This window comes from Jaculus jaculus, chromosome 3 (genome assembly GCF_020740685.1).
Source record: "Jaculus jaculus isolate mJacJac1 chromosome 3, mJacJac1.mat.Y.cur, whole genome shotgun sequence".
Taxonomy (NCBI): domain Eukaryota; kingdom Metazoa; phylum Chordata; class Mammalia; order Rodentia; family Dipodidae; genus Jaculus; species Jaculus jaculus.
In genome coordinates this window covers 60773703-60797166 of record NC_059104.1, presented here as the reverse complement: position 1 = coordinate 60797166, position 23464 = coordinate 60773703, and the positions used below count along the sequence as shown (strand labels likewise).

Sequence of the window (23464 nt, the reverse complement as noted above, 5' to 3'; positions counted from 1 at the left end):
ATTACATGGTTTTTTTCAGCATCTCCATCTCTTCGTGGAATTCCATTTTCATTTCTTGATTATATTTCCTTATTATTTGGTGGAGTTCAATCCTGCACTTGATAATATCTTTGTTGAGTTTTATCCACTGCCCATTGAGATCATTTTATTATTTTTTTGGTTTTTCTCCATTTCCTTTTTCTTTTATCAAGATATTCTTGATTCTCTTCAGTTTTTTTTTAAAATTTTTATTTATTTATTTGAGAGCGACAGACACAGAGAGAAAGACAGATAGAGGGAGAGAGAGAGAATGGGCACGCCAGGGCTTCCAGCCTCTGCAAACGAACTCCAGACGTGTGCGCCCCCTTGTGCATCTGACTAACGTGGGACCTGGGGAACCGAGCCTCAAACCGGGGTCCTTAGGCTTCACAGGCAAGCGCTTAACCGCTAAGCCATCTCTCCAGCCCTCTCTTCAGTTTTTTTCAGACATGTATGGAGTTCTTTTCGCTGGTTTATTTCCATTTCCTTCAGCCAGGTTTTAGTTCATTCTTGCATTCTTTTTGTTGATTTTCTTCATTCAACCGTGCTTTAAATTCTTTTGTAAGTTGTTTATTTAGGTTCTAATTATTCAACTAATTTTTCCATCCTTTTGTTAGTGACTTCATTAAATTTGTTGAATATACTTGTCTTAGCTTCATTTTGGGGTTCTGTGGCTATAACTTCCTCTAGATTTGCAATGCAGGCTTCCATTATGGGGCTAGGTGTCCTTGGTGAAGATCTTTTGGCTATATCTCTTGTGTTCTTTGTTTTGCATAGAGATTTGCCCAATTTGAGGTAATTGTCTTGTTTTGCTGGGACTGTAACAATTAGTATTTCTTGTGGAGTATGTGTTGATTACCTTATTCAGGTTTGGTCAAGGTAGGAGTAAGAAGGTGGTATATTCACAGGTTTTGGCTGGGTGCTCTTAAGCCTGATCCAGGTCTGTCTTGTGTATTCACTCTCTTGGGAATTCTGGGTGGGACCATGGAATACCTGGCCAACTCATTGAAAAGCAGGGTCTTGATGTCTCTCTGGTACTCCCTTCCTGCTTCTTTGTGTTTGGCTTGGCTAGTGGCCACTTGTGGCAGGTACATGAGGGGATAGCAGATATCCCACTTGGGGGCGGGGGGATGGAATCTCAGTCATCCTTATTATGGGACCTGCCTGGGTCAGACATTTGTGGAGGCTGTCTGAAATTGATGATTGCAGGCAGATTCATGTTTGTGAGTCTGTCCTAACACAGATGGTGTGGGAACCTTTCCTGCACTTCTCTTCCCCACGTGCCCAGCTGGGGTACTGGCACTTCCCTGTGTCTCATTATTTTGAACCTAACATTTCCACAACAAATTTATTTTTCTTCCTTTTAAAACAGTTTTGGTGGGTGTTTATGTATGAGAGCATGTGCACATACACATACATGTGCAGATGAGCACATGCCCCAGTATGCACACAGAAATCAGAGCACAACCTCGGATGTCAGTCCTCACCATCTACCTTGTTTGAGGAAGTCTCTCATCAGTCATTTCTGCATTTGCCAGACTAGCTGGCCTGTGAGTTTGTGGGTGATTTTGCTCTCTCCACCTCATATTTCCCCACGGAAGAGCTAGAATTACTGGTACCCAAAACAGCATCCAGCTTTTTACATGATTTCTAAGGATCCAAATTCAGGCACCATGCTTGTGCACCAGGTATTTATCCACTGAATCATCTCCCCAGGCCTATTTTTCTTCTTAATCCTGATTGATTTGTCTGGCTTTTGTTGCCTTCATAATAACTCCATCATTCTTCATCCAAAAATATTTCTTGAGTTTCTCTCTCTCTCTCTCTCTCTCTCTCTCTCTCTCTATATATATATATATATATATATATATATATATACACACACACATACACACACACATATTATTTATTTATTTATTTATTTATTTATTTATTTATTTATTTTGGTTTATCAAGGTAGGGTCACACTCTAGTCCAGACTGACCTGGAATTCACTATGTAGTCTCAGGGTGGCCTTGAACTCACAGCAGTCCTCCTACCTCTGCCTCCCAAGGGATTAAAGGCATGCACCACCATGCCCGGCTTCTCTTTTATATTTCTTATTATCCACTGGGAAATCTTATTGGCTCTCAAAATATAAGCAGAATTACCATCTCCACTGTAGGCCATCATTCTGAGACACCACCTTGTCTTATCTCGATTACTTGTGTTAAACTCCTAATAAGTCTATCTGCCTCCATTTTTTTTTTTTTTTTAATCTGTGAAGGAGCTAAGACTTTACCTAACCTTTCATCTAGTAAGGTAACTTGCCACAATTTTGTGTCAAAAGATACAGATTCCTGGGTCAGAGACAAAGGAAGAGACTTATTACTGAAAAGCAGCAGTCAGCGTCCATGCTAACATGATGAGCATTAGTGCTGCATACCATGTACATTTGTCTCCTCTGTCCTCAGCATAGGAGTTCACCCCTCGGGAAGGTGGGGAGAAATCTTTTCTAGCTTCTCAATTCACTTTGAATATAAGCTCAACTCTTAAAATTAAGCTCAACATTTTGCAGTGTCTTATGTAATTGTCTTCCACATCTCATTTCTCTGGCATCATGTACTGTTCTGCTCAGGATTGTTCCTCCCATCACTCATTCTATTCCAGACCCTATGCTCTTCTGCTTTATTCCTCAATACTTTGCCTTAGCTGTGTCTACCACCTCTGATGATCTTCCTATATTTGCTCAGATGTTACTTTTTTAAAAAATTTATTTTATTTTATTTCTTTATTTTGAGAGAGAGAGAGAGAGAGAGTGGGCACTCCAGCCACTGCAAACAAACTCCAGGCAAATGTGCCACCTTGTGCATCTCGTTTTATGTGTACTGGGGAAATGGAACCTCTGTCCTTTGGCTTTGCAGGGAAGCACCTTAACTGCTAAGCCATCTTTTCAGCTGCAGATGTTACTTTTTAATGGACACATGACAGACCTCTCCTACCATCACCAAGTCTATGTCCTATACCATGTCTTTCTTCTTTTTTCTTTGGAACATATCCTTTTAATATGTGTCATTATCATTTATCTTCATGTGCCAAAATATAAACTCCCATGGACAGGGATTTTTTTGTTCATTTATATATAATGCACCTAGATTTGTACATGGCATATAGAAGATGTTTGATTTGATGACTGAATGAAAAAGTGACCAATTATCTTTTTAGATTAGTGTTAACTTTCACTTTCAGCAGAAAGGCAGATGTTCTACATGATTGTATTTAAAATAGTCTATGAAAATTGAAGTTATACTATCATTTTATTCAGTTACTTTTAAATATACACAATCATGTACACATATGCACATATGGAATAACTGTCTACTCATATGACTTCTAAATCATAAGATCCTATTGTTACCTGTCTAGATGTCCTTTTTTTCTAAAACAAACTTATTAATAATGTAAATCTATTTACTTTAACTTCCTTTGGTGCCTATTCTCTTAGATTATGAATCAGCAGATTATACAAACTAAACATTAGAAATTCGTCCTTTAAACTAAATTGTAGGGCAGGAAAAATGACTGAGCAGTTAAACACACTTGCTTGAAATGCTGGGTGGCCTGGGTTCAATTCCCCAGTATCTGTAAGAAGCTAGATGCACAAAGTAGCACATATGTCTGAAATTTATTTGAAGCGGTAGGAGACCCTAGCACACCCATGCCCACTCTCTGCTTCTGTCTCTCCCTCTCAAATAAATAAATAAAATACTAAACTAAAATGTATTTCTCTAGTACATTCTTAGTTGTCAAAATTACAAATGAGGGGCTGGAGAGATGGCTTAGTGGTTAAGGCACTTACCTACAAAGCCTAAAGACTCATGTTCTACTATCTAAGTCCTACAAAAGCCAGACGCACAATGTGACACAATTGCACAAATTCACTCATGCACACAAGGTGACACATGCATCTGGTGTCCTATTACAGTGGCTAAAGGCCTTAGCACTCCAATTCTTTCTCTCTCTCTCTCTCTCTCTCTCTCTCTCTCTCTCTCTCTTTCTCTCTCTCTCATAAAAAAAATTCTTTTAAATTACAAATGAAATATTTTCTCTATTCTTTTTCTTGAACTTACTTTGGGCAGTGTTTCCACAGGTTTCATTTTCTAAAACTAAGCTCACTGTACACAAGATAAGATAAAACTTGATTCTACTGTGGTGATAGTAATTCTCCTTTTAATATATATATATAAAGGAATTCATGGAAGCTGCATGTATATAATCTCTCATGTATATAAGGCAGTGTCAGGCTGGGGAGATGGCTCAGTGGAAAATATTCAGTCAAGCCACAGTACCTGAGTTTGATACTCCACAGACCCTATGTAAAAAGCTGGAAACCTTGGTGGGCTTCTGTAATCCTAGTACATTGACAAAAAGATGAGAGGTGAAGACAGGAGAATTTCCTAAAGACTTTCTACCAACACAACAAAAAGTAAAATAGCAGAGTGAAGTCCAGTGACATCTTGTCTTAGAAAACTGGAATGGTAAGGGCAGACTTCAGAGTTGTCCTCTGATGTCTATATTCACACTATGTCATGTGCCTTTCCCTGCGCCAACACAAAAACAAACAGATAAATAATCTTTTTAAGGCAATCTCAGAACTATATGTCTATTAATAGGCAAAGAAATGAATCACTAAAACTTTATCTGCTTGCTTAAGTGCATTTTTATTTTTTTTTATTAGAGAGAGGTAAACAATGGGCATGCCAGGGTTTCCAGCCACTGCAAAAATAAATCCAGATACCTGCGACACCATGTGCATCTGGCTAACATGGGTTCTGGGGAGTTGAACCTGGGGTCCTTAGGCTTTGCAAGCAGTCACCTTAACCACTACGCCTTCTCGCCAGCTCTTAAGTGCATTTTTAAATGTACTACTGCAGGTCTGACAAAAAGAACCAAATTGAACTATTATCACTGAGTACTTTTTGGGAAGGGAGTGACATTAGCAGTCATTTGTCTCTTAATATCTCCCAGGATGCATGTATTCATGTGTTATTTAACTTTCAGCAGAAATAAACATGCAGAATAAACCACACACCACTTAGTTTTCTCTTGGTTCAGTCATGTGCTTTCTTCTCTATAACCCTATTATTGGCATTATAATGGATTAGTTGCATGCTAAATATGAATCTTCTCTCTCCTTCCCATAGGAGACATTTTTAGCTGCCATGCCATTGACAACCCAAAACCCCACTCAGAGCTGGAAATGCTTAAACAGTACGGACCAAACGTGCCTGAACCCATCCTTCAGAAGCTTGTGGCTGCCTTTGGAGAGCTGAGGAATTTGGCTGACCAGGGTGTTATCAACTATCCTTATTCCACCAGGGAAGTTGTGAACATTGTCAAACATTTGCAGGTATGGCACATACCTTTGCACAGAGGTTTAGAAGATGCCGTTGATCTCTTTTTCAGACTATACAACTTTAAACTTTTGTTTCAGTTTCTATAAATAACCAATTAGGTGACCTGATGTGAAGTGCCTGTAATCGAAGTAATAAATATGGAAGACCAATAAATCTTATCAGTTTAGCCTTTGAATTGGCTTTGAAAAGGCTCTGTGCCATGACCATTATAAAGCAGCTAGGAAATTTGGTGAGGTTTTTTGTGGGGTGTTAGGGAGGGCAAAGAATAAGACAGTGAAGAAACCTTCTCATTCTGTTGTTGGCTTTTTACAACCAGAATGTATAATCTGGGAAGAAAGTATTTTTGTTTTTGAAACAAGTGAATAAAGATTAAAAAAAAGAGAGAGCAAGAACTGACAGTATTTATAAAACCTATAAATACTGTAATAAAGTTACACAAGGTACAGTAATTGGGAAGGAAAATTGAAATTTTGTGTAACCATGTACAATGTGTAACACACTTGGTAAAGTAAACAAAAAAATCCTATAAACTCTATCTAAATAATATATGTTGGTCTCCACTAATGATCACAACCTTTGACTCTTGACTTCTTCCCCATCATTTCCCTCCAAAAAGACTCTAGAAGAACAACTAGAATTCTGGTGGTGGAAGGCAAAATGAGGAAGTTTTTTTAAAAAGGTTCAAAGTTTGATTATACAAAGAAGAGTAAGTTTTTGAGTTCTGTTATACATAAACTATAGTAGTAATAATGTGTGTGTATCTATACACACATATTATATATATAATATATACATTATGTTATATGTACATAATATATATGGTATATAATATGGTACATTATATATAATATATACAGATATATTCAAAGTGGCTAATAGATTATATTTTAAATGTGCATTCTCATAAGAAAATAAACATGCAAAGTGATAGATATATCATATAATGTAGGAATACCTCATTTTATTCTATTAATCTATACAGTTGTTATTTGTCTATATATATATATATATGCTATATATAGACAAATGTATATTATAAATACATACACACACACATATATGCATATAATATAACTGAGAGAAGAAAGCCTCATTCTACCTATAAAACTATGATAAGCCCAGTGAACCAACTTGGACACCAGCACCTCAGGAAAACACCATTCAGGAACTAGCCCAGTGTATGTTTAGCTGCAGTGGCTCTAGCTTTCCTTATCTCCATTGTTCCCTAGTTCTCTATTTCCAACACTACTTATGCTCTCCTTCCTGATGTTTCTTGTTCTTTTGTCTTATTTTTTTCATTTGTGCCTAAAGTACGGATTTTCCAGAGATACCTGTGTTGATAGTCACTCTTTTACTTAGTATTTTAAGTTGGTCCATCTGATGTTCCTTTTTAAAATTATTTTCTTAAGTTAGAGTGCAGAACAATGAGATTCATTATGAGATTTTCATACAGAGATATCATTGTATGTCACTCTTACTTGCTCCCATTTCCCTCCCCATCATTCATCTCCTCTTTCTCTGATCCTCTCCTTTCCCCCCACCCCCACGTAGTTGCTATCTTTCTTTCCTGTCATATATGTGTGTGTATATCTTGGTTCTGTATGAGAGAAGATGTGGTATTTTGTCTTTATTTCCCCCATGACTTTCTCTCCCTTCTAACTTCTTTCTGTCCCTTCTTTTCGTCCTTCTATTTTAATGTCCTCATATGTAGAATCTAAACTTAAATACAAATACACAAAAACATACAATTCTAACATTTCACATGACATGGTGATCTCCAGTTTTGTGTATTTTCCTGCATGAGACATCATTTCAATTATCCTTTTGTCTGTATAAAGTCCCCATTGGGTGTATGTACCACATGTTTTTATCCATTCATCTGTTGGCGGGCATCTATGCTGGTTTCCATAGCCTGGCTATGGTAAATACAGCAGCAGTCAGCAGGAGGTTCTGCAGGCAGGAGCACTCAGTTACTGCACAGCAGGAACTGAGCCTGCCCTAACCTCTGAAAGAAAGAACTCCTCCTCCATTTCTAGTATTAATTTTAAAATGAAAATATTTTTGTTATTTCAGTAACCATGAAAATAGAAAAATGGGGCTGGAGGGATGGCTTAGCAATTAAGGCATTTGCCTTCAAAGCCAAAGGACCTAGGTTCGAATCCCCAATACCCATGTTAGCCAGATGCACAAGGGGGTACTCGTGTCTGAAGTTTGTTTACAGTGGCTGGAGGCCCTGGCATGCCCGTTCTCAGTCTCTCTCTCTTTCTCTGTCAAATAAATAAATAAATAAATAAAAATAGAAAAATGGACATATCCCTACTACCTAGTTATCTCACAAGACTAGTACACTTCTGCTAATGTTCATTTGTGCAGTATGCTCTGTCAGTTTTCTAAATCTGTATGATGTTGTGTACTTTATCTCATGTAATAAAGAACATTTTTTCAATACAGAAATTTCCTACGGAAGGCCTCGCCAGTGTGGTTCGGAATGTGTTTGACTTTGATTCCTATAACAACGACATGAGGGAGATTTTAATCAACACTTTACACAAATATGGGATACCTATGGGAGCAAAGCCTACCAATGTGCAGCTGGCAAAGGAGTAAGAAATCCCCTTTTGATATATAATCTTGAACATTGTTCTGATTCTTAAGTGCTGATTTCTAATCTTCTGTTATACTCTACTCTAAACTGAGTTGGTGTGGAAATCACTCTTCATCATGAGTAGAGCTCTTCAAATATATACCAATATTTGTTGGCTGGATTTCAGCTAAATAACATAAAATATAGTCCTGTAAATTGATAATTTTAAATATTATGAGCATCCCATGAGTAGATGTACTACAATCAAATAAAGGGAAATATTTGTTTCCATAATAGTCTCTGTCCTTTTGTTGAGTTATTATGGGTCTCATTATTTGATAATCCAATGCAAGGTCAGTGCACAAACATGGAAACTTTAAGAAGATAATGTATATTTTGCTAAGATGTTCTTGTTTCTGTCACCATTTAGATTTCCTTTATGATAGCTTTCTAAATTTATAATCATATTAATGTACATTTGAAGATACTTTCTTTTTTAACTTTAAAATAAAATATTTGAGAGAGATAGAGAAATAATGGGTGTGCCAGGGCCTTCAGCCACTGCAAATGAGCTCCAGATGCATGAGCACCCTTGTGTCACTGTGTGTCTAGTTCACATAGGACCTGGAGATTCAAACACTAGTTCATAGGCTTTTCAGGCAAGTTTAGGCTTTGCAGGCAAGTGCCTTAACTGCTAAGCCATCTCTCCAACCCAAGGGTACTAACTTTCATTTCATAGTTGAAAGTGGTAGTGAGAAAAAACATTCATTTCATGTGGGCTGATCTACCTTTTATAAGCCCAAGCTGAATGTGTCATTTATCAGAAGATAGTTGACAGAGTTTACTAGAAATACTTAAGTCATGGCAAGTTCATTGGGAAGTGATTTGTTAAATGCATAATTTACTGACATTGCATCTATTGCTGTCTTTGTCTAGAAATATAATAAATTATAAATTCACAAGGAGTATTCATTACTCTTAAGCTAAATTATTATTCGGCTTTATTCTCTGATAGGAGACAGTACTTAGAATATAGTTGTTCAACATAAATTGATGAGTCTACTTATTTTTCTCAAGTGCATATATTCTTTGAAGTCATTATAGAAACTTCATAATAGAAATTTCTATTTAAAAATAGAAGCCAAAAATATTAAAATGTCAATAATATGAAGAATTTCTTAAATAGAAACAAATATTTCCTTTTTGTGATAAAAGCACAAAATGATCAGTGCAGGCAGGAATGATGGCACACACCTTTAATCCCAGCATTTGGTAGGCAGAGGTAGAAGCATCACTATGAGTTTGAGGCCACCCTGAGACTACATAGTGAATTCCAGGTCAGCCTGAGCTAGAGTGAGACCCTACCTCAAAAAAAAAAAAAAAAGAAAAGAAAAAGGTGGTGGGGGGGGAGCTGGAGAGATGGCTTAGTGGTTAAGAGCTTGCTTGTGAAGCCTAAGGACCCTGGTTCGAGGATCGATTCCCCAGAACCCAAGTAAGCCAGATGCACAAGGTGGCAAATGCATCTGGAGTTCATTTGCAGTGGCTGAAGTTCCTGGCATGCCCATTCTTTCTCTCTCTCTATCTGCCTCTTTCTTTCTCTGTCTGTTGCTCTCCAATAAATAAATAAAAATTTTAAAAAATTAAAAATCCGTGCACTGGTATATATTATTATTTTTTTTTAGATTTTTTTAAAATTTAATTTATTAGTTTTCTTTTCAGCAAATATAGGCAGTTTGGTACCATTGTTTAGGCTCATCTATGATCTACCCCCTCCCATTGGACCCTTCTTGTTGATGTAAATGGGTCATGCATTGTAGAGTTAGCCCACAGTTATTGGTACGATAAATGTCTCTGCATATCATGACCCAACATGCGACTCTGACATTCTCTCCGCCCCCTCTTCCGCAAAATTTCCCTGAGCTATGTTGGGTTCATTTTTGGTCTGCTTCAGTGCTACGGTGTTGGGGGCCTCTGAGGCTCTGGCTCTCTGATTTGGTAGGAGTTGATTTTTCTCTGTGTTGGTCTCCTTCCCCTTTGTGCTGGTATCCGGCTCACAGGAAAACATCACCCTTGCTTGTTTCACCAATTGTCCTTAGTTTCAGTCGGGCCCCTTTTGAGGTATGTTGGGGCAGCTCTCTACTTAGGATCTGCATCTATCTGAAAAAGAGAAGCAGATTCTCCAACGGAGAGTAAGTTAGCACCCGGAAAATTGAGATAACAATCACTTTTTTGATAGAGAGTTTGATAGGTGTAGGCCCTCTTGTAGCCCATGATTGATGGTAGCTTGATATTGGAGAGTGGGCTTATGTTTGGGTATGGTTCTGACTTGTTTCCCAGCTCCAGCTATGGGTCTTGTACCACTGAGGGGATCAGTTAGCCAAATCAAGAGCAGTTGGTTCCCCACCATGGCTGTGTGCTACTATAGCACTTGTGTGGGCATCGCATCAGGTTATTTGTTGCTAATTAGGTTAGACAACAAGTTGCTTGGACAGATATTGGTCATTTCCCCCAGTCGCCCATGTAGCGCCTTCTGGCACTAGACACACTGACTGTCTGGGGACTGACTCTCTCCTGCCTTCTAGCTATGCCATTCCATTTTACGTGTCAGCTGCGTATGGAGTCTTCAGCAATAGGGTCTTACCACTGGTCTTTGGTGGGTCATCAAGTACTCTGACAGAAGTCTGTCATTGTTTTGGGAAACCTTGTAGGTTTCTCTGATCAAAAGCTCATTGTGGATGGTAGCCCCAAGCTGATAGTGGGGGCTATAGGTCAGTGCCCACTAAGAAATTGAGGAAAAACATAACTAATATACAAGAGTTAGAGAGGAGAGAGATAGAGGGGCGAAAGGGAGAGGGAGGGAGGGAAGATGTAGAAGATTTAGGTTAGTCTTGATCCTACCCTCTCCAGTGTCTTGTGGTTCAGGTGTTTCCTGTAAGGGTCTAGTGAAGGTTCAGCTATTTGGTCTGTCTTTTAGGAAGTAGAATTTTATGGTACCATTGCCGTTTGGGTCCAGATTACTGTTTTCTACCCTTCAATGCCCTCCCCGCCCTCCCCATCCATCCTATTGTCTAGTCCATGAGGTGCTTGCTGGGTATGTAAGGTATCTTGGGTAGATTCAGGTTAGGTGTTGTAGATGAGTGAGACTATGTGTCGAATTTTTTTCTGTGATTGGGTAAGTTCACTGAGAATGATCTGTTCCAGGTTCAACCATTTTCCCTCAAATTTCATATTATTAATGAGAAATCTTTTGTCAGAAAGTGTCAGTTGCTAATATATACATTTTTCTATAAAATACTATTTTAGTGTTTGATCAGTAATCCTTATTGACATTATGAAACTTAATCAGTAACTTAGGATATTATAACATCTTACATTAAAGAAATCTACAGTATGTCCTCAACATGCAAGCTTCCATTACTATTCATGTTCTCTAGTTTGTTCTTATCAACTGTCTTTGTTTTCAGTTGGAAATAAGATGGGGTTAAAAAATTTAGATAATTAGAATTTTGGCTTCATGGAAATCAGGCTTATGATTCAAAAATAAATTTTCAGTATTCTTATACAACTTTAAAAATCAAAACATATATTAGTTGGTAAGACCATTTTCCAAGGATGATAGCTTAGTGTGTTAACTTACTTACTATCCTCCTCAGTTATGAACTAAAATGTTCTTGTCATGGCATATTAATATTTGCCATGGAAAATTAACTCTAACCCTAGTACTTGTGAGTAGAGGCAAAAAGTATGCTGAGCCTAGAAACAAGATGGTTGAACTCATGCTTAAAACGGGGTTGGAACAACTGGTTGTCCATTCACTATATGTAGCTAAAAATGAACTCATAACAGATGTGGAGGATGAGTGAATTTTCCTGTGGGGTGGCGATAGCAGGCAATAATTTTCATAATCATTCAAGGCATTTTTTCTTAATATGCAAATTCCAAAAACTTCAGCAGCTCAAAAGTAGTGATGTTTTACTGCCCTTCAGTGAAATCAGAAGGTTCCATAGGACTATTTTCATCAAATTACCAGCCTTGTACTCAGGGGAAAAAAAAAAAAAAAGTGAACAAGATAATGGCCTTGGAATTTGATAGCTAATCAAATGTTTAAACTATATACTTGAGTCAAACATAGGGAGACAGATGAAAAGTCAGAGCCCTGCCTTTATAGAGTACAAAGTTCCACCTTGGTCATTTGAATTTGGATAAGTTACCTAACTAAATGGAATTCCTGCTGGTAAAATGAGAACATTTTATTATAGGTAACGTCATCATATAATTTGCTACCTAAATCAGGATATTTTAGGGGAAGGGGAGCCATTGAAATAACTTTGTGAAAAGAGATGTGACTAATTTTGTCCTGCTCCAGTATAGAACGTGGAGTTATCTTCATTGCAGCCCATCCATTGGTCTCCTGCTTACCTACCATCTTTCGCACTTTACCATACTCTTGATGTTTCTCTTGTCTGCCAAAGCAGCACAAGCATTCTATAAGAAGCCATACAGGTTGAGCATTCCTAATCTGAAAATCCAAATGTCCCAAACTTTGAAGCTTTTGAATGCCAAGAAATGATGCCATGGGTAGAGCATTCTATACCTGAACTAATGTGATGAGCTGTAGTCCAATCAATGTTGTACTGAAGACCATAATATCACATTCGGACACTGGGTATATAGTCCCAGCAATTGAGAGGTGAAGGAGGATCAAGGGGTTCAAAGCCATTCTTGGCTACATAGTAAGCTTGAGGCCAGGGGCTACATAAGACCCTGTCTCAAAACAACAATAACAATACAATTACCTTCAGGTTATTTTAAAAAATTATATAGGAAACTAATTAATATATAGAGCTAAGCTTCATCTTCAAAGTACATATTATGTATGTATGCATATATACATACATATATATAAATTATATAGTAAACAAATGAATATAACAATTGGAATTGGGCTTCAGCCCCAAAATATGTATTATATATGTATGTATGTATACACACATTTTATATATATATATATATATATATATACACACACACACACACACACACACACACACATACATATATATATATATATATATTTTTATTTTTTTTATTTATTTTATTTATCTATTTGAGAGCAACAGACAAAGAGAAAGAGGCAGAGAGAGAGAGAATGGGCACGCCAGGACTTCCAGCCACTGCAAACGAACTCCAGACGCATGCACCCCTTGTGCATCTGGCTAACGTGGGTCCTGGGGAATTGAGCCTCGAACCAGGGTCGTTAGGCTTCATAGGCAAGCACTTAACCGCTAAGCCATCTCTCCAGCCCTATATATATATATATATTTTTTAATGAAAATAAATGTCTTTGTTCCCAGGCATCTCAGATGAAGGATTCTCAACCTTTACTTCCTTTCCTCCACTAGGGAACCACATGCTAATAATAGTTATATCGACTTCTGAAGATTCAAAGTTATCCCATACAGTCCAAGATTTGGTTTTAGCTCTTCTAGGCCTTTTGCTAGGTGTCTTTCTACTAGACTTCTGGCTAAATGAGTTGTAGCTGCATCTACTTGGCTGGATAGGGACTATGTTTATTTATTGAAAAATCTCACTGGATCCTGATTCTTAAGGAAGAAGAGTAAAAATGGTTCAGTATTCCAAGTGTGGTGGCACATGCCCTTAATCCTAACACTCAGGAGGCAGAGGTAGGAGGATCACTGTGAGTTAGAGGCCAGCCATAGACTTCGTAGTAAATTCCAGGTCAGCCTGGACAAGAACAAGACCCTATCTCGAAAAACAAAAAACCAAAACAACAACAAAAAAACCACTAACAATAATAATAAATAAAGTTTTAGTGACTATTTAATATCTTTTTACCATGAGTGGAAAATGCCTGTTATAATCAGTTAATTATTTTGTTCTGCGATTTAACCATCATCTGTATTAGAAAGAAGCAAAATTACATTGAGTCTATAGCAAGATGAGTATGACCACACTCAAGAAGTGTATGGAAGCATAGTTTGGCTACCTACTGCATGTAGCTAAAAAGGAAATAAGATAGATGTGTTGGGAACATTTGCATGGCACAAAGATGACACTAAGCCATTATTGGTGTACGGTTCTACAGTTGAGATCAGAATGTACTCTGAGTGTTTAGGAGTGGTGAATTTCCCCAAAGAGAGATTCTGTCCTTTTCTCATATGTTCTCCTAAATAGTGCAGGGTTGTTACCTATCTCTAGATCTCTGACAAGGTTTTATGTGTCCATTGTAATGAGAATTTAACTTGACTGACTTAATGAATCTTTACCAAACCTGTTATTTTTAGAGTGAGTTTTGTTTGGTGATCATTTTATTTTGTTGGATGTGATCATAATGTAGTTCTTCTTCCTCTGCTCCAAATGTATTCCCGGATCTTAATACTGGAATCAGAATTGATTGCCTAGACCTCAACACTGCATCTGTCCCTTTCTACTTGGATTTCCTGAGGGTTTTGGGATTTGAATTGAATTCTGTGTTGTCTGTTCTATAAAGAAATAACCAGCTGAGATAACCATGGTTGTATTTGTATCCTACCAAAAGCATATAATTATCTCCTATAAATATAGTTAACCATAGTTTAATATAAGCTAGTTAGTAATAGATACATTTTCTAAGTAAGGTTTGTTTAATTTTCTCTCACGTTAGCTTTTATTTCTCAAGTTGTGTGTGTGTGTGTGTGTGTGTGTGTGTGTGTGTGTTAATGTTTGTGAATGTGTTGGGTCATTCCTGTATTTCATTTGAGACAGAGTTTCTGTCTCTACTGTTCCTTGCTGTGCTCTAGGAGATCTTTCAGTAAATATCTCTGCTCCCTGTTTCCCCCCACATCTAAGAGTGCTGGGGTTACAGAAGCCACACAGGCATCTGGCATTTTACATGGGGTCTGGGCATCAGACTTAGATACTTTGGCTTAGGCAAGGAACACATTATCTACTGAGCCAACTCCTTGCCCCCTATAATTTCTTTTCTTTTTTAAAGATTTACTTTTATTTATTTATGTATTAGAGGCAGAGAGAGATAGAGGGAGAATGGGCATGCCAGGGCCTCTAGCCACTGCAAACGAACTCCAGACACATGTACCACTATATGCATCTAGCTTACATGGGACTGGAGAATCAAACCTGGGTCCTAGTCTTCGCAGACATGCACCTTAACCACTAAGCCATCTCTCCAGCCCGCCCATAATTCCTTTTAAGAATAAATATGCTGTTATATTAATACTTCCAAATTAAAAGATGATTTTCAGAATAATTTATGAGATCTACCATGCTGGAGACCTTTGTTTTAAAGGAAGAAAATCAATACTATTTTCTCAACTTTCATTTTAAGTGATATATACTATTTTATATTTAATAGTTCTCAAAATAAAAGAATTGTTATTTCATACATCTCTAGTAGAATGTAAATAACCTACTTGTAAATATAATTTTAAATATATGTTGTAAAATATTGTAAAAAATACAATGAAATAATAATGATGTTGGCAACAGAAACACTTATGGGTAACTATGTGGCAAGTACATTTCTTGACATTTTCAATACGTGGATTTAAATAATTTTCACAATAAACCTATAATGTACATGTATGTATACATAAACAAAAATGTATTTTTAGACATTATGTACTTCCCTATGTTGAAAAGTAGGGACAAAACTGAAGAAGTAGGTAAGTAGATGATAGATGGATAAGTCAATTATCAGTAAGAGGTAGATGACAAAGATGAACTGCTTCGAGGAGGTGTATAGGCTGCATGTGAAGCAGGGTTGAAATTCCTATGTTGAGGCCTAGTAATGCCATTTTATGAAGGTGAGGTTGTTCCAGGTGCTACAGAGGTGTGAGAAGTGAATCAAAGTTGAAATCCCTGTTTGGAGGCTATGTGTAGCCTCTGTATCAAGCTGTGAAGATGAACTGTGGTTTTCAGTGAAGACCCAGTGTTTTAGATATATTAGGCATGTGTAAGGGCTGCTAAAAAGAGCTGCTGGCTTAGGCTGAAGTTTTCCCTTGGTTGATCCACCCAGCTGGAAGGGCAAAACTGAAAAATCACAGACGTCATCTCTGGATATGGATGTAAGAATTGGACCTGTACATGTGGAATGTTTGCCTACTGGTTAATTTTACATTAGTTTAGTCCCTCCTTATAATGGTTCTTTTTTTTTTTTTACTGTGGAAATGTTCACTCTATTAATTTATGTGTTAGATTATGTAACTGTGATTTTGATTTTTTTTTTTTTTGGTTTTTTTTTTTTTTTTTGGAGGTAGGGTCTCACTCTGGTCCAGGCTGACCTGGAATTAACTCTGTCATCTCAGGGTGGCCTTGAACTCATGGCAATCCTCCTACCTCTGCCTCCCAAGTGCTGGGATTAAAGGCATGCGCCACCACGCCCGGCTGATTTTGATTTTTAAAGGGCTCATAGTAAGAAACAATCTTGAATCTCAGATGAACTTTGAATTTTGTACATTTTTATTTATTTATTTGAAAGTGACAGAGAGAAAAAGAGGCAAATACAGAGAGAGAGAGAGTGAGAATGGGCGCGCCAGGGCTTCCAGCCACTGCAAATGAACTCCAGACGCATGTGCCCCCTTGTGCATCTGGCTAATGTGGGTCCTGGAGAATCAAACCTCGAACCGGGGTCCTTAGGCTTCACAGGCAAGTGCTTAACTGCTAAGCCATCTCTCCAGCCCAACTGAACTTTTGGATAATGTTAAAGATGGTGAAGACTATGGGAACTTTGTAAGTTAAACTGAGTATAGTTTGCCTTGCGAGATGATCATGAGTCTATGGGTATAAGGGCAGAATATGATGGTCTGAATGAAAATGTATGCCCTCCATAGCCTCAGGAATATTTAAGTTATACCTTCCTATTTAAGTGTCCAGAAACTGCTGAAGGAGGCATGTTACTGGGAGTAGAGTGGATCTTAAATTTAGCCTTTCTAGATATGTAAGGAGCCAGTTTGACCCCTTCCTGTGCAACTTTTTTTGTGATTTTTTTTTCTGTGCTTTGAATGCATGCTGGAGTGAACCAGCTTCTTCTACCATGATGGAACTTCCTCTGGATTCTACAAGCCTAAAATAAATCATTTCCTCTCCCCTACAAAAAAATAAAAGATAGATGAGTTACAGAGATGAGTTAGATAGATAGGTGACAGATAGATGATAGACTGTTAATGGTAATGCTAAGGATTAATAACAGTTTCTGAAGCAGAGTTATTTGGATCCTGAAAATTGATGATTGTTTTTGCTTAAAAGGACGTTAGGGCCTGAAGATATGGCTTAGTGGTTAAGATGTTTGCCTGCAAAGCTAAAGGACCCCATTTCGATTCCCTAGGACCCACTTAAGCCAGATGCACAAGGGGGGCACGTGCATCTGGAGTTCGTTTACAGTGGCTGGAGGCCCTGACACACCCATTTTCTCTCTGTGTCTCTCTCTCTCTCTCTCTCTCTCTCTCTCTCCTCTCTGCTGCTTTCCCTCTCTCACTCTCCAGTAAATAAATAAATAAATAAAACTTTAAAAAAGCACCTTAGGATTATATGAAATCAATGCAGAAATTATCATTGACCTTGATATCATACAAACACACATGCACACACACATATCATGAATTCTTTTTAAAAATTTATTGTTTTTTTATAAGGTTGCACACATAGACCCCCTCTTCCCCACCCCAATTCTGAGGGTCTTTTGTGGAGTTATTTGTACTCATTGTGGGGACCAAGAGACTTCAGTCAATCTCTGCAGGGGTGGGAAAAACATATGTCAGGCTCTTCCCACAAATTTTTACTTTACTTTTTAAAAATATTTTTAATTATTTGAGAGAAAGACAGAGAGAGAAAGAATATGAGTGCACCAGAGAGTTTTGCTGTTGCAAACAAACTCTAAGAGCATGTACCACTTTGTGCATCTGATTTTACATTGGTACTGAAGAATTGGACCTGTGCTGGGTATGGTGGTGCATGCCTTTAATCCTAGCACTTGGGAAGCAGAGGTAGGAGGATCACCATTAGTTTAAAGCCACCCTGAGGCTACATGGTGAATTCCAGATCATCCTGGGCTAGAGTGAGACCCTACCTTGAAAAACAAAGAGAAAGAGAGTAAGAAACGCAAGTTGTCAGGCTTTCTTTGCAAGCAAGTGCCTTGCTGAGCCATCTTCCCCATCCCTTTAGTTCTGATAAAATACATTCACATTATTGGCTTTTGGCCATATTCCAAAATGAAGTTAGACAAAAGGCATATTAGTATAGAATTCTGGCCCAACAAGGATCATTTTAGAGACCTCTTCATTCCTATTTAAGTTTTCCTTTATTGTGACATAATGAAGGATCTTGAAATGAGACTCAGAATAATTCACTTTAAAAAGTTAAGAATTCTAGGAAACTTGGTATGCCTACCATATATAAGAGGTACACTAGCCTTTGTTCCCTCCTTACTTGGAGCATAAGATGTATTTTTTTCTAAAAGACTGTGGTCATTTTAAAATGAATTCAGTACAAAGAGAAATTATCTCCATCCTTCGCAGCTATCTTCATGTTTTTCCCTCTCAGTCTTCCCTGTGTGATACACAAATCTTTAAACTGTATTTCTGTTGTTCCAAATTTTTTGCCCATGCCTCTCACTTTGATTTTTAGTGACACTTAGTGTATTCCTTAATTTTTTTATTTTTAATTTGACAGAGAGAGAAAGAAAGAGGCAGATAGAGAATGGGCATGCCAGGGCTTCTAGCCACTGAAAAAGAACTCCAGACACTTGTGTCCCCTTGTGCATCTGGCTTATGTGGGTACAGGGGAATTGAACCTGGATCCTTAGGATTCGCAGGCAAGTGCCTTAACCTCTACTCCATCCCTCCAGCCACCCCTCTTAGTATATTCTTAAGCCACTTTTTTTTTTTCTACAGAAGCACTTATAATTAGTTTTTCACTAGCAGACTAACTATAGGCTTTCACTTGTATCAGTGAAGTAGAATTTAAAATTTAAAGAAATTAAAAAGCTTTATATGTGGGGCTGGAGAGATGGTGTAGTGATTAAGGCACTTGCCTGAGAAGTCTAAGGACCCAGACTCAGTTCCTCAGTACCCACATAAGCCATATGCATAAGGTGTCTCATATGTCTGGAGTTTGTTTGCAGTGGCTAGAGGCCCTGACACACCCATATTCTCACTCTCTCATTCTATCTCTCTCTTTCCTCTTTCTCTCATATGTGTATGTATGTGTGTGTATGTGTATATGTATATATGTGTGTGTATGTATGTATGTGTATATATGTATATACATATACATATATGTGTTTAATATATGGCTTTTTATAACACATTGACTAAATAAGGAATGATAACCCATTTATTTCTTATATAAAAAGAAACTGAAAACTCTTATAATTTTATCCAGAAATAAATGTTGAAAGTCCTTCTGGACCTTTTATGATTACATTTGCTAGTACATGCACTGAGAAATAGCTATTTCCAAATCCTACTTTACTTTTTTTATGGTTTTCATCTTAATAGGACACATGTTCCTAAGGTGGGATCATTTTTAAAATGCTTCATTCTCAAGCTTCTTTGTTGAAAAACAGAGTTGTCTAAATGAGTGAGATATGATTTTGTGTAACACTTCTCTCCCATTTCTTCCTTTGTTCCTTGGATTTTACACTTGGCTATTGATTCTGATCACAGCAAGCAGAGTCACAAAGCATAGAGACATTCTCCTAAGGACTGAGACAGTAGCATCAGTGCCCTGAGCCTTTATGGGCATGTCCAAATGTCATTTTGCTTTCAGGCATATACAAATGTTCTTACTAGACAAAACATACCTCTACAAATGACTGTTATGTGTGACTACACTTTAGAAATGTAGAAGGCTCAGGAGACATTAAATAATGCAATAAATTATATAGCCAATAAGTAGCAGGAGGGGATTTACCACAAGGGATGTCAAAATTTCAAAGATTTTGGTAACCTTACACTTGTCTTTCAAAGTCTGTTCCCTACCATTTTGAAACATATATCAAACAAAATGTATATAGCACATTTATATTAATGGCTAGACTATTTCTTTCAAACTAATGTTCTTTCAAATTAATACTTCCAAAAGTAACTAAAAATATCCTTCCCAGAATATGCAAACAAATTCTCTTCTATCTTTTCTCCTGAAATCAAGATTTAAAAAAAAAAAATGTCTTGGCATTCACAAATTGTTCAAAACAAGGATAAGTTTTTTTTTTTTTTGGTTTTTTTTTTTAATATTGTCTCTACCCCTGTGAGTTGCTTCTAACTCACTACAACTCAGAGGGTTGGTCTGTCTCTTGGGGCTCATGGTTCCTGGGTCAAGGATAGAATGGACCAGGAGAAAAAACTGTTCCTTCTTCCATTTGGGTTCAGACACATCTGGACAAACCTTACTGGGGAGATAATTGAGGGAATTCAGACTTGGAACATTGAATTAATTAAGTAGTCCTTATTTATCCCAACTCTTAATTTCTGTGATTTTCTGTCCTTCCTTAATTGAATAAGGTAAACTGAATAGTAGTAACTCCTCCCCCTGAATCAGTAACCATCAGTTACTTGACCAGCCACCCCAGAATATGTTAGTAATGCTCCTAGTGAAGGTGGCCCAGCATGTTTTCGTGTTGTGAATACCTTTCTGTGCCACTGTATGTGACAGGATTGTGTTCAGCCTCTCTCTTCTTTATAGAATAGGGCTAGGTGTATGTGTTGGCAGACAGAAAGCTTCATCTCTTTTGAAGTTGTCTTTGAAAAGATATGTGTCTAAAATTGATTTTCTGCTTTAAAGACTCCCTGTGTGGTTGGGCTATCAATAGCAACTGTTTTTTTATCTAATAAAGAGCAATTCTAGGGAGTCTTTAAAGTCCCAAAAACATTAAAAAGAACACCCCCAGCCAGGGTTTCTTCAGAGGAATTTTATTAGATTTCTATTCAAGAGTGGCAATGGTTATTTACTAATTTTTCTCATTAAAGTAAAATGTTGTCTGTATAAGATTTGAGCCTCTCTTCCCTTTCTCTAAACTACTAAATACTGTAACTGTCTCTTTTTTTTTGTTTTGTTTTGTTTTTGTTGTTGTTGTTTTCCAAGGTAGGGTCTCACTCTAGCCTAAGCTGACCTGGTTTTCACTATGTAGTCTCAGGATGGCCTTGAACTCACACTATCCTCTTACCTCTGCCTCCTGAGTGCTAGGATTAAAGGTATGTACCACCACACCTGGCCTGTAACTGTCTTTTTTAAAATTATTTTTTGTTTATTTATTTGACAGTGACAGAGAGAGACAGAGAGAATGGGCATGCCAGGACCTCCAGCCACTGCAAATGAACTCCAGATGCATGTGCCCCCTTGTGCATCTGGCTAATGTGGGTCCTGGGGAATCGAGCCTAGAACAAGGGTCCTTAGGCTTCACAGGCAAGTGCTTAACCACTAAGCCATTTCTCCAGCCTGTAACTGTATTTTCATAGTGATAATTTTTATAAATAAGGTCATGACATTTTAGGTTATGCAAGTCCACCCTACATAATGATTTATTTTCACTTCATGAAAGATTTCTTAGTTTTCAAAAGTAATAAGGTCTGTATGATGATACCTTGGAACTATTATAAGCAGAATAGTATTATTTTCATGAACTCTGCCTGCATTCTCTTGCTATATTGTGGAGTAGCTTCACAGCCATTTCAATCCCTTTATTTTAATGAAAAATAAAATAAGTATACCCAGTATATAGAGAACTTTTTTTTTGATTGAGTCACTTGAGCAACAGAGCTGGAGGAGATGTCACGGGGGGCAGGGAGGAGACATCTTGAGTTACACCCTAAGGTGTGTGGAGAGTAGTTTGGAGCTCTGGCTGTTAGCGTTTGATAGCTGTCTGGTAATGTCTCTCTTGTTGGATCTATGGAAGTAAGCCAATTTCTTCTGCCATTGATGGTGTTTTCCCTGGATTCTGTAGGCCTGAAATAAACCCTTTTCTTCTATAAACAGCTCTGATAAAGTGTTTGTTCAGCAATGAAAGCTGACTGCAAATAATTATAAATCTATTTATTTATTTGAAAGGAAAGAGAGAGAGAGACAGACAATAGCCACAGCAGGGCATAGTGCCACTGCAAATGAACTCCAGAAGCATGTGCCACTTTGTGCATCTGGCTTTACATGGGTACTGGTGAATTGAAGCCTGGTCGTTAGGCTTTGCAGGCAACCACCTTAACCACTGTGCCATCTCCCCAGAACAACAGTGCATAAATTTTATACAAATGTATCTTCAGTCTTGCAGAATTATTTTTAATCCTTTAAGCTTTTGTAAGATAGATTTTATAAAAAGCCTCATTACCTGGCTGGATAGAAATTCCTTTACAAAAGCCTGTCACCTGGGGTTCCCAATCCTTACAGTAGCCTTTCCAGATAGGCCTGTAAAATGGACAGCATCATTTGCATAGTCTTCAAAGTGAAGGAAATGTTAAGCCATGTAGTCAGAACATAATAGGGAAGATGTACCGTGATGTTTGCCACTGAGATGAGAAGACAAGCTGGACAAAGTACTGGCAGCTCTAGTGTAACCACATATTCACTCACTTAACAGACACTTCCTAAGCACTAAGCTGATGATCAGTAGGTAAGGAGCAAGAGCTGTAAAGTGAAGAAGACTCAGGATGAAGTGAGGGCATGCTGGCTGGTAAGGCCTACTAGGAGACAAGAGCCAGGAGTCAGAAGAGTTCTGACTCAGAGGCTAGTGGTCAGATTCATGACTTTAAAAAGGCTCTTTTCATTTTCTAAGTATGATAAATTGAATGGCAGTGTGGTGGTTTGATTCATGTGTCCCCCATAAATTTAGGTGTTCTGAACGCTAGGGTCCCAGCTGATGCAGATTTGGGAATTAACATCTCCTGGAGGCAGTATATTGTTAGGGGTAGGCTTATGGGTATTATAGCCAGTTTCCCTTTGCCAGTGTTTGGCACACTCTACTGTTGCTGTTGTCCATCTGATTTTGGTGAGGAGGTGATGTTCAGCCTCTGCTCATGCCATCATTTTCCCCTACCATCATGGAGCTTCCCCTCAAGTGTGTAAGCCAAAATAAACTCTTTTTTTCCCACAAGCTGCACATGGTCAAGTGATTTCTGGTAGCAGTACGAACCTGACTGTAATAGTCAGACTGAACCATGGAAAGGCCATTCGGAAGCAGCTGTAGTCATGAGCCAACACAGGAGGACCCATGTTGTGTGACAATTTTCCATTGGAACACCAGTGAGAGAATAAGATGGTAAAATCAATAGGCCTGAAGTGAATTCAAATGAATTATTTAAATGAATAAGGCTTCCACCTTACTCTCAGTGACCAACATTGTAGGGACAGTGTATAAACCTGCCAGCAGAGTTATACTGAATGGGCTGCATTCTCAGTTGAGGCTTTGTTCTAAAAGTCTATCCTGTGAGAACTACAGGAAATTTATAGTACCTCCAGTGGA

At 37.9% G+C, this 23464-nt stretch overlaps 1 protein-coding gene across 2 annotated transcripts in view; it reads left to right on the top strand.

Moving 5' to 3' along the window:
• Positions 1-23464, top strand: part of Vwa8 (von Willebrand factor A domain containing 8) — a 463242-nt gene that overhangs the window by 282264 nt on the left and 157514 nt on the right. For both annotated transcript variants that reach the window (XM_004650767.3, XR_006636125.1), the window contains exons 25-26: positions 5202-5407; positions 7866-8017. In XM_004650767.3, the coding sequence (XP_004650824.2) occupies positions 5202-5407; positions 7866-8017 (358 nt within the window). The remainder of the gene's footprint in view (positions 1-5201; positions 5408-7865; positions 8018-23464) is intronic.